Source organism: Apis laboriosa, unplaced genomic scaffold, assembly GCF_014066325.1.
Source record: "Apis laboriosa isolate Shangri-la unplaced genomic scaffold, ASM1406632v1 scaffold9_cov152, whole genome shotgun sequence".
Lineage (NCBI taxonomy): Eukaryota > Metazoa > Arthropoda > Insecta > Hymenoptera > Apidae > Apis > Apis laboriosa.
In genome coordinates, this window is record NW_025224966.1 from 3,187,297 (window position 1) to 3,200,243 (window position 12,947).

Here is a 12,947-nt window from a genome sequence, read left to right on the forward strand (position 1 = left end):
ATTTTAAACATTTTTATTATATATATATATATATATATATTCGATTAAATAAAAACTTTATACATGTGATTTAATATAATTATAATTTTATATTATTGAAGGTACAATTTTAATTTTGAATAAATATATATTATAGTATATACAATATTAAAAAAATGTTTTTTATAATTATTATAAATGAATTTATTTATTGTTAAAACTGATCTTAATTTAAAAATTCAATTATCAATTTTAACTTATTTTGGTTTTTCATGTTTAAAAACATTTTTTTAAAACTTATTTCATATAAGTTTAATGTACTAAATTATATATTAAAATAAAGTATATACCAAGAAATCAAATAGAAATTAAATTTTTGAAATTTTAAAAATATTTCTTTCATTCTTAATTTTTTTTTACAAAAAAATTAATATGAGTTCATTTCATTTATCTGTTGTTTTTTAAAAACTATTCTAAATAATATCAACTAATAAAATTAAAAAAATATATCAAATAAATATAACCAATTAAAAGTGGTTATGTAACTATCTTTAATAATTATCATCTTACAAAATATTAATATAATGAAAATATATAAAATATTTAAGTCTTTCAATATTTTATTATATACTTTCTTTCATATATAGTTTGATCTAAATATAAAACTTTATATCAATCTAATATTAAAATACCAATGTATCCAAACGAGAAGAAATCTAGAATATATATCAAAATCATAAGTTTTAACATAAAATAAAGGCAATTTATTATATATTAAATATACTTGAATTTCATAATAAAATTTTATTTGGTACAGTTTAAGAGATTTATCTTAGTTAGCTGGTGATATAACAATGTGAAGTTTGAGCATATCTTTATTTGGACCTACAAGAAAAGGAGAAGTATTTTCTGTTACAGAACCTTGTTGCGGATTAAGTTCCTCGAACGGTAAAAGATCGTCCAAATTAAGGACTCGTTCTTTTTTACTAAACCTGTGAATAATCTCTGTTACTCTAGCAATATGCTCAACACCATCCTGTAAACCATATATTAAAACACCTATTTTTACTCGCATATCGGCATTACTATTTACGGGTGGTTCCTTACACGTAAGTGATAATCTAACCGAACGTTTTACATGTTCTGGCATCTCTACTGTTCCTTGCCATACTATCAAAAAAAATTTTTTAAACCAAACCCCTTTCGGATATATGTCTACGACCCATTCACACGCACGATCACCAGCATATTCTGCCAAACACGAATGACTCGAAAATACAAGTGTTCTTGTATGATAAGAAGGTAAACCGTGAAAATTCTCTATCGTAAGTAATGAACTACAAGTGTCTACAGTATATAATCTAGGTTCAAAAAGTAACGCGCCATCTTCTTCACTTGAACTCACTTCTTTAACTCTGTCTAATTGACCAGAATGAAATGACATCCCTATAGACATACGTTCTACAAAGAATTCTTTATACTTTTTTGTTAAAGGAAATAATAGCAATTCTGCTAATTGCCGAGGAGACATCATTGGAAATCTAACTGGAGACATCACAGCTATTACCAATTGTTCCAATGTTGCTTCTAATTCATCGTGTGATAATTGTGTTTTTAATCGATTTGCCTGATGATCCAACCATGATTCTAAACATTTATATAATGTCATTTCATCCTTTATTACTAAACTACTTTGATGTAACAATGATACTAAAATATCCAAATCAAAGTTTCCAAAGTCTGCAGTCTTGGCCACCAATTCCAAATTCCATTTAATAAAATTTTGGCATGCTTGAGTAATATTGTGATGACCACAATTTGAAGTATATTGTAACCATGATACTAAAGTGCCATGTATGGCAGCTAATGCAATATGATTTTGCATATAATCAAGGCACAGTGATATTAAATCCTTAACATTATACTTATCAGCTAATGATAATATTGGTAGAACGACACCATAATTAATTCTTATTTGACCAGTATAAAAGTACCGCAGAAACTCACTAAATATAGGTACACATTGTGGCGTTTCTTGGAGGGTTACTCTACTTTCTTGAGATTCACTCCATTGAGGACTCATTAACATTACCTATATTGAAAAAAATAATAATGAGTATAATATTGAAATATTACTTTTATTTTATTTATTTAAAATAAATATAATAAATATCCAATAAAAAAATTGTCATATTATTGTTTTAATTAATATTTAATCAATATTAATTATAGTATTGAAATAATAAAGGAATAATAACGAAACGAAAATATCTTTTATTTAAAAATTATTTTTTATTAAACATAAAAATAATAAAAAATAGTTTTCATTTATCTACCAATAATATACTTATATCCAATATTATATTTTTTTAAATATTCTAAATGAATGAATCAACTTAAGAATAAACATTTAATTTAAAAAAATATTATTCTAAATATTAATTTACTTTTTTTACATAAAATCATGTCCTTTTAGGTTATACCACCAGTTTAGTGACATCCTGTATAAGAATAAACAATTGTTTTTCATTTCATCTTATTATATACTAATTTAAAAGCAAATTTACTTACTTGAAAAACATCACTAGAAGCACAAAGTATAAGACGATGTGCTGGATATTCTATACCATCAACAACTAGACAAATATCATTCATAAGACGTTCTGCATATAATGTTGCTATTTTTAATAAAACTGTACGTGAATTATCCACCTAAATAGAAAATATAATAAATTTATGTTTTTGTTTTTTAAATGAAATTTTTTTATATCTATCTTTTTTAAATATAACTTAATAAATTTTAAACATAAATATAAACATATCATTATATATATAATAATAACCTCTATTGAATCTGAACTTTCAGATTTTCCAACATTATTTGGAATATTATTAGATTCTTCTGATTGTTTATTTGTATCCATTTCAGAAGAACCTGTCATACTTGATCATCACACTGTGTATTTTTTATTTCTATATCATGGTATACAACTAATTTTATAATAAAAGTAATTGTACCAATAAATCTTCATAGTCTCTTGTTTATTAATTTTAATGCTCTTCAAAATTACATAACTGTAAAAAATAAATAAACAAAATACAATATATATATATATATATATATATATATATACGAAATAAATAATTAAAAATAAAACAAATTATAATAATGATTAAAAATAAAATTGTAATAATGTTACAATATCTTATATAAAAGGGAAATATATCATATTTTTAAAAAAAATAAAAAACTTAAAAGAAACTGATAACTACAAAAAATTAATTACAATAAAATAAAAATATATATAAGAAGTATAATAGAGATAAGAAAGATAAAAAAGTATAATAATAAAATATATAAAAATATATAGAATAATAAAAATTTATATATATGCAATTAATTACATGACACATATGTTTTAAACAAAAAATATCATATCTAATAGTGGTTATGTTTCTTATATTTTATATAATAAAATTTAAAGAAATAATAAGTAATAAATTTTTATTTACCAAAAACTGTAAATAATTACAACGAAGTAAAGAAATTATATTAATTAAATACGAAGGAAATGAATTGTGAAATACACTTCTCAATTGTATGTTTTAATATTAAATTATGAAAATATAAATTGTTTTATTATATTAAATAAGAATTGACACTGTTTTTTATTTTATTATTTTTACCAAGACAGTTTCTAAATACTCAAACTATCAAAAAACACAATGACATGAAATAGTAGTTGAATTGATTTAAAAGTCAATTGTACAAACATAAAATAGTGAAATGTATAATACATATGAAATGAGCGCTGTAGTATTTAGCGCGAATTTTAATATCAGGTTAGAAATTTATTTTTCATTTAAAAATTTAATAATTAGTTGAATTAATAATAAATTTTTTAATAACATAACATATTTAACATTTTTTAAAAATATAAATAATTATTTAATATCAAATAATAAAATTAATATCAATTAATAAATTATAATTGATCAATACAAAATATCTCAAGTAAATTTCGAGTTCTTTAAGAAAGTTAAAATTTTTTAATTAAACATAATTAACAAAAATATTTAAAAATGAAATATAATAATTTCAATAATAGTAACTATTATATAATATTATAATTATTATTATTATAATATATATATATTATATTAATACATTAATACATTATCTTAGGAATTATTTGCTTTTGGTAATTTGACAAGAATTTGAGAATTTTAAATTCAATTTTTCCACAGATGATATAAAATTTCATAGAATTTATTAAATTTATATAAAGTACATATAATATATAAAAATAGTATAAAAATAGTATAAAAAGTGAATATATAAAGATATATATATATATATATGTATTAAAAAAAATATAAAAAAAATATTATTTATTATTTAATTAGATTTTATAATTATTGGATTTTTTGATAATTTAGTTATTTTTTATTATTTTTTTAGTAATCAATTTTTTAATATAATAATTATATTAAATATATAAAACTAGAAAAAATTAATGGTAAAAAATTTTAGAAAATTATCACATAAAAAATTAAATGAATAATTATAGTAAAATACTCATTAATATTTATTATTTATGAAAAATTATATAATATATAAAATTTACATTAAGTTATAACTAAATACAGATTTAATATATCTAAATTTACTATCTAAATTTACAGTATTCAATTTATTTTTTTAATAAATAGTAAATATATGTAAAATTTAAACTTTTATCATTATTATAATTTTTTAATATATTCTACTTTCACTATATTTTAATATCACTTCTTCAATAGTTTTTCCATATTTATTTAATTGTAAAATAGCTAATAGTAATATTTGTACTACCCAGAGATATAAATCAACATTTTTGTGAATTTTAATTTTATGTTCAAATGCTTCAAAATTATACTTAAATTCTATATTACATAATAAACATATTGTATCATGATATTTCAAATAATGAATTTTATAACATTGAATATTTGAAAATTGTTTTGAACATATTATACAATTGAAATATTTGCTTTTTATATTACTAAATCTTTCATATTCATAAAGAGATAGCAAACGTTTCATTCCAAGAATTTCTATTATATCATTTTGAAAATTTATATTTTCATGAGTTGATTGAATATTGTTTTTTTTATAAAATAAATCAAAAACAATATGATGAAATATTAAATGATTTGTTAATTCATATGTAAGGTATAAATTATTACATATTTCACATTTGTTCCATTTGTGCCATTTTTTTAAATGGAGTTTCATTTGTAATGTCGTATCACATGATATGTTACAATTTTTACACTCAAGTATTTTTTCATTATTATATAATATATTAGATGTAATATTCAATTTTGAAAGTTTTCCATTCAATTTATCTAATTGTTTTAAAAATGTATCATTATGTATAGCAAAGATATCTTTATTATCTGATAATTGTGATTCTTTTTCATTAAATTCAGTATTAACATTTACATTATATACTGTATGAGATAAAGAATCTTTTGCAGATGCAGAGAAATCTATAAAGTTGTCTAAATTATTACTGGAATTATTATCATTATTCGTTGAATGTATGGTTTCATGTCTTATTAACATATATAATGTAAGAAAACTTAATTTACATATCTTGCATTTATGTGGACCTATAGTTTCTAAATGGGTATTCATATTATGTTGTGTTAAAGATATGGCATTAGGAAAACTAAGATTACATCTTTTACAATTCCAAGAAGTAACATTAGTGCATATATGAATATTCACCATTGCAACTGAAGTAAGAATTTTATTACAATTATCACAAATATGAATTACAGATTCATCATTATGACAATAATATTTATGTCGTAAATAATTTCGAAGTAATGCAAAATTTTCTTTACATGGACTACAACGCCATTTTCTATTTTTTTTATTTATATTCTTATTAGGAATTTGATAAATTGTTTTCTCATGTACTTTATTTCGCTTTTGTAGAATTTTTTTTAATATTTTTATTTTCAATAACACATTATTTTCCTTTCTAGATATATAAGTATTTTTTCTAGATAGATTTTTTATTTTATGAGGATTATTAAAATATGGTATCATTAGTGAATTTGGAAATTGTGAACTTTCAAATAAAGAATCATGTAAAAACATATGTTCTCTTAATATTGTTAAAGAATTAAATTTTTTATCACATATATTGCAATATAGTTCTGTTAAATTATAACTATTATTATTTTTACTTATGTTTATAGCAAAATTAGAATTTCTATTAAAATTTATTGGAAATTTATTTTCAATTATATTTTCTATAAGTTTTTCTTTACTAGTAGTATTTGTTGTATATTTTTTTGCAATATTCATATTGAATTTAATTAATTTTTGTTTTTTTATACCCTCTTTTGTTTTTTGTGTAAGATTTATATTCAATGTATAATTGCAATTATCATTTTCATTCATAATATTATCTTTTTTAATAACATATTCCATATTTTCATTTTTAACATTAATTTTTTTATCAATTATTTCTGATTGAATTGAAATGTTTTGATTTGGTTTTTCTAAATTTATAATAGAATTTATTATATTATTATTTTTAAAAGTTTTAATATGATCTTTAGAATTTTTAGAATTTACATTTTGTAAAATTAAATCATTTTCATATTTTATTGCTTTTTTACTTTCTTGTATTTTTTGTCTTTTATACATATCAGCATGAGAATTATTTACATGTGTAGACATGTGAGATAAGAACATATATTTTCTTTTATATTTTTTAGAACAAATATTACAAGTAATAAAAAAAGTTTTTTTACATTTTCTATCTTTATATTTTTGATTAAAATAATTATTAAAAGAATTAGAGTTTTGATTTTGATGTGACTTTGAATTTGACTCTGAGATGATTGTAATATTATTTGAATATTTCTCATCAATATTTAATTTTTTTATATCTTTTATTTTTGGAATTTTCTGCATTATTTGATTATCATTTATTTGCTTCTCTTTTATTTTTACTTTTGATAATAAATTTTTATTATTTGAATTATAATATATATTGTTCTTAAAATTTATTTTTTTTGTATTAATACAAAACTCATTTATATGATTATTATGTTGTGTGTCAATTTTTTTTCCTAGATTAGAAATTTCAACTGCTTTAGTAGTAATATCAAAAATATGATTTGTTTTAAATTTTGGTTCATCTTGAAATGTAGTACATGATTCAGAATTTTTAACTATTTGTTTTGTCTCTTTATTTTTTTTTATACAGTAATTAAAATCATGATATTTTTTAACATGTTCTTCAAAACTACTCATATGATCAAATATTTTTGAACAACAACAGCATTCAAAAATAAATTGATTATTATTATTTAAATTTAATTGTTTGTTGAAATTAATAATAATAACTGCAAATTTATCTTTTTTGAGTAATATGTCTTTTTCACATTTTAAGTGTATATTCATTAAATGTTCTTGAAAATGAGATAAAGAATTAATTTGTAAATTACATAATGTACATTCAATACATAATTTTTCATCATTTATAAAATTTATTTTATTTGAAAATTGTTGTAAAAGATTAATAATTTCTTTACATTTATTACATATTGCTAAACTTTTTATTATCCCATGTTCATGCAATTTTTGAATTTTTAATTTATATCGTGTTTTTCTATTTATCATATTGTCTTTAGTTTTTAAAAAAAATTTTAAAATATTTTCTAATAAATTTATGTTTTCTAATTTATGTTCATTATCTTGTAATATTTCTATGTTATTAATTTCATTTTGTAAAGACATTTTATATGTATTTCTTTCAAATTTTATATTTGTTATATTTGTATCAATTCCTTCCATTATATTTTCTTTGAATTCCGTACATTTTTTTTCAAACACTGATTTATGATATAATACATTTATTTCTTCATTTTGTTTCAATTCAGTAGTTCTGTATTGTTTGTATGAACAACATTGTGTTTTTATGATATCTTTTGTTTCATAATATATTCCCTTATTATCTTGTTTCTTTAATTTATTTGCAACATAGTCTGGAATTATTTTAGATAATTCAGATAAAGGAAGATCATCTATTTTTGTTAAAGGTATTATTAACTTTTTAGTATTTAAAAAGTTTTTATGCTTTGCTATATCTTTATTTATTTTGATATCATTTTTCTTTGAACGAAGCACTGTAATTTTGGAAAACTTATTTGTATTTTCTTTATTTAATATTTTTTTACAATATTTATTTTTCCCTAATTTATTAATATGATGTTTGTATTTTTTTATTCTATGGTACATTTTTTTTGGTTTCTTTTTTTTCATTTCTAAATAACATATTGATTTTACTGTTCTTTGATTTTTGCATTCTGTATAAACATCTTTGTTTGATCTTCTAGTTGTAATAGATTTACTAACTTTACAATTATTTTTCTTTTGTATTTGTATATTGCAACCATTTTCAGATTTGGAATCAACTAAGTCATGAATTTTATTTGCTTGTGATTGCTTCATATTTTTATGTGCTTTTATTTTCAAAGATTTTTTTTGTAATGATTTTACATTACATTTAGATAAAGCAGTCTGTTGAAGTTTTCTATTTGATTCATAATTAGCTTTATGTTGATTTTTTAACATTTTATCATTAGAAATATTATTATTACAAAAATTATAGCATTTGCGATTTTCTAAAAAAATAAATTGATGTTTACAAATTATGATTTGCTTAATTTGCTTACAAATTAATATTGCTTCATGATTAATTTTTATTATTTTTATAATTTTTATTATTTGATATTTGATATTTTTTTTAATATTTAATTTCACTTAATTCTTGCTATTTTTTATTAAGAAAGTAAAAATATTTCTTTATTCATAATATTTTTAAATTTTTTAAAAATCGTTCTTGAAGAAATACTTAAATCTTCTTGTACCTTCTTTCTTTTTTTTATTAATACATTTTAATTTTCACTTATATAATTTTCTAATATGATCTTGCAATTATAATTTTTCTTTTTATTATATTTGTTCTTTAATATTTTATATTTAGAAAATTCTCAAACTTTTTAAAAGTTAAATTAAAAAATTAAATTTAGCAAAAATAATTAAATTTTATTTTTATGATAATAAGATAACATCTTAACAATTTTGCTAATTTTTATATTATTTTTTATATCTTTTTTTGTTAAATTCTTTTCACTTTACTTTTAATTATATAAAATATTACTCTCCTGCTGCAAAAAAATATATTATATCATTATTATGTTAATTATTTAATAATAATTATTTTAAATACAATTTAAAATAAATTACAACTTTTAAATACAATTAATATATTATAGATTATATATATAATAATATATATTAGATTATATATATTAATAATATTATATTATAATTTAATTATAATATAATATTATTAATAATTAATAATTATATAATAATATTATACTAAATAAAAATAATTTATTTTTATAATATCAATAAAATAAAAAGATATTTTAAAATTTTCTTACTTGTGAAAAGTGTATTATTATACTCTTCTATTATTTTGGCAGGACAATTTTGTAGGAGTTGTTAACAATATAAAATGTTTATCAATATCTTACTTGTCAATATCGTATCTAGGATAAAAATGATTTATATATAAATAAATATATAAATTAAAAATAAAATTAATATCTTAGATTAAAAAAATAATTTAATAATTTAATAATTTTATATAATAAAAAATATTTATATATAAATATAAATTAAAAAAAATAACTAAAATTGATGAAATTAATAAAATGGTTAACCTTAATATTTGATTCGTTTTACTAATATAAAATTTTATATAATTCTGAATTATTTTAAACTCTTTTTATATCTTAGACTAAATATTTTTTATATCAATAATATTATTTATTTTATTAAGTGATTCTTAAACACATATTTTTTTCTTTTCACCCGTAATAATATTTTAAGCTTGCATAGGCTTCAAATTTTCATTTATAAATTTAAAAATGTTATGCAGTTATAATGTTAGATGGCAGCAATGTTAACATTTATATTAAAATGATAAATTTTATAACGTGTTGTTTAATGATATATTCGTTTATTTAATTGTATTTAGTTATTCCATATTAAATGGCAAAATAAATATCGATAATTGTATTGTATTAAAATTTATCGTTTAGTGATTCAAAATAATATTTAAAACATAATACTATGTATAATGTTGTTTATGAAACTAACCTAAAACTTTTATTCCGTATTTGACAATGTAGTACTTATTATTATATAAATAATTATTTATTTCCAAAGAATTATAAATATTTATATTCTTTTAGATACATTCATGTTGATAAATTTGTACTAATAGAAAATTAAATAATTTTAATTCATAATTTTTATAAATTTTATATTTTCTATTATTTAGTTATTATTATATTTGCTTAATTTTAAAAAATGTGTAATTGTACAATTATTGCAAAATTAATTCCTTGGACTTTATTTGACGAGAATATGCAGAATTATTTACCTATTGAAATGAAAAAACATTTAGCAACAATAAACATTAGCTTAAAATTCTTCATTGAAAATAAGATGTAAATAAAATATGTGATTATATGAAGTAATTATAGAAATTTATTAATTTTTTCTATAATTTTATAAAATATTTCAATATTTTATTTATTGTTCTTTTTTTTAATTTTAAATGTATTTAAATGTTATTTTCAATAACTTATTTAGAATTGAAATATTATATATAATATAGTAATATAAAAATTTAATAATGTATATATTTTTATGCATCTTAATTATATTTATTACATAAAAATAATATTAATAATTTAATTTTTTTTTAATGAAAGAACTTCATCAATGAAATGGACAAAAGATTCGTTAATATTAATTGAAGCTTGTTTGGATAAAACATGGGAAGCATTAAATTCTGGCCATTGGCAATCTGTTCCTATTGAATATCGATATTGTTACACTTTATGTACTATTTTAAAAGTAATGTAATATATTAATTATTTTTTTAATTTTATTTTAAATAAAAATAATATTTAAAATTTATGTTAATTTTATTATTATATAATTTCAACTAAATATTCTATATTTACAGACAGTACTATTAGAGTTTCAATATTATAATAATATCGAAGAATTTACAAAAAATATAATTTTATTGAAGGATATTATTCAGCAAATTGATAAAGGTATTTTATTAGGAGCACCACTTCCAAATATACCTGATTTATTACCAAAAATTGCAAGAGAATTGAATAATTATATCAGTAAGTATTAAAAAATAAATATAATAAATATTAAGTATATATAAATATAATAAATATTAAGTAATGGTAAATTATGTTGTGTAATTTTTTTTTTATTATTCTATGTAATATTTTTTATTATATTTTATAGCAAAATCAACAGAAATATTGGATTTAAAAAAATTAAATATTGATTCTAAAAATTCATATGATTTTATTTTACCTGGATTTATTGAAATTACTCAATATATTGAACCCTCAATGGAACTATTTTACAAAGAAATATTTATGCCTAAAGTACCTGCAATATTAAAAGGTAAAATATATTTTTTTTAATTTAATTTTGCAATTAATAAAATATCTTTTCAAATATTAAATTTATCTTCATGCAAATTTTTATTTCATCATTATATAAAGATTTTAAATAATAATGTGAATGTATTATTTTAAATAAAAAAATATACAAAATTTAATAAAAATAGATAAATTAAAACTTTAAAAATTTCTAATTATTATTATTTTTTATATATTATTTTTATATTTATGTTCATATTACTTGATAATAATATTTTCCTGATAAATTTTAATTTTAGTTTAATTTTATGATATATATATATAAAATACATTTTAGATTGTATTAAACATTGGAAAGCTTTAAAACAATGGAAGGATTTAAAGTATTTAATTAATGTGGCTGGAAATCGATTGGTACCTATTGAAATTGGTTCACGTTATACTGATGAAAATTGGTCACAACAACTTCTTAATTTTTCAGAATTTTTACAAAAATATATATTAACAAAAAATGATCAAATTGGTTATTTAGCTCAGCATCAATTGTTTGAACAGGTTTTATTCTATATTTTTTAAATTATTTAATATTTCAAATGAAATTTTAAATACTAAATATAATAATAATTTCAGATTCCTGAATTGAAAGATGATTTTACAATTCCTGAATATTGTAATTTTACAGATAATGATGATGTAAAACAGCCAGATATAAATGTTTGGTTTGGACCTAATGGAACTGTTTCACCTTTGCATTTTGATCCCAAAAATAATTTTTTATGTCAAGTATGAAAATTTTATAATAATATATTTTAAATTATTATATTAAAATATATGTTAATTTATACATATAAATATATATTAATTTATATTATATTATTGATTTTTTTTGTTGTATTTTAGGTATTTGGATATAAAAGAATTATTTTATATCATCCAAATGATTCATTGAATTTATATCCATATGATACAAGATTATTGAATAATACTGCACAAGTTGATCCTTTAAATCCAAATTATGAAAAATGGCCTAATTTTATTAAAGCAAGAGGTTTAATGACTTATTTAAAACCTGGAGAAATGCTTTATATTCCTCCAAAATGGTGGCATCATGTAACTTCTTTGACTTCAAGTTTTTCAGTTAGTTTTTGGTGGAATTAAATATAAAAAATATATAATATAAAAACAATATATATATTTAAAAAATATTTATTTTATAAATTTATAATTCTGAAAAAAAATATTATATATAAATTTTGAAAAAGTACTATAAAATTATTGTATTGTATATAAAATTTGAAAAAAATGCTGTATATAAATATAATATATAATACTATATTTTTATAAAATATTTTATTTTTAATTTATAAATCAATATTATTCTATTTAATAAAAATTGATAACAT

General features: G+C 18.1%; 3 protein-coding genes across 6 annotated transcripts; 1 reads left to right on the top strand and 2 right to left on the bottom strand.

Annotated features, from left to right (window-relative positions):
* Positions 1–763: 763 nt before the first annotated feature.
* On the bottom strand, positions 764–3,645 carry LOC122719822 (BTB/POZ domain-containing protein 17). 2 transcript variants are annotated; one of them, XM_043945996.1, is made up of 4 exons: positions 3,493–3,645; positions 2,823–3,054; positions 2,551–2,691; positions 764–2,071 (listed from the first exon to the last, which is right to left on the bottom strand). In XM_043945996.1, exons 2-4 carry the CDS (start codon positions 2,919–2,921, stop codon positions 812–814), a joined length of 1,500 nt encoding a protein of 499 aa, XP_043801931.1. In that variant the 5' UTR covers positions 2,922–3,054; positions 3,493–3,645; the 3' UTR covers positions 764–811. The 2 variants fall into 2 exon arrangements, with proteins under 2 accessions (XP_043801931.1, XP_043801932.1); XM_043945997.1 differs by lacking the exons at positions 2,823–3,054; positions 3,493–3,645 and adding an exon at positions 2,427–2,480 and having other exon boundaries at positions 2,551–2,690.
* A 1,102-nt stretch (positions 3,646–4,747) lies between these two features.
* LOC122719821 (protein PFF0380w-like) lies at positions 4,748–8,670 on the bottom strand (the record flags this gene model as incomplete). The annotated part of the gene is made up of 1 exon (XM_043945995.1): positions 4,748–8,670. A coding segment is annotated over exon 1 (3,876 nt), but the record flags the coding sequence as incomplete, so codon positions are not given.
* A 1,410-nt stretch (positions 8,671–10,080) lies between these two features.
* LOC122719926 (bifunctional peptidase and arginyl-hydroxylase JMJD5-like) lies at positions 10,081–12,811 on the top strand. 3 transcript variants are annotated; one of them, XM_043946204.1, is made up of 7 exons: positions 10,081–10,138; positions 10,843–10,987; positions 11,100–11,271; positions 11,402–11,566; positions 11,882–12,099; positions 12,175–12,327; positions 12,445–12,811. In XM_043946204.1, exons 2-7 carry the CDS (start codon positions 10,853–10,855, stop codon positions 12,700–12,702), a joined length of 1,101 nt encoding a protein of 366 aa, XP_043802139.1. In that variant the 5' UTR covers positions 10,081–10,138; positions 10,843–10,852; the 3' UTR covers positions 12,703–12,811. The 3 variants fall into 3 exon arrangements, with proteins under 3 accessions (XP_043802139.1, XP_043802137.1, XP_043802138.1); XM_043946202.1 differs by lacking the exon at positions 10,081–10,138 and adding an exon at positions 10,345–10,575; XM_043946203.1 differs by lacking the exon at positions 10,081–10,138 and adding an exon at positions 10,436–10,601.
* The last annotated feature ends 136 nt before the right edge of the window (positions 12,812–12,947 follow it).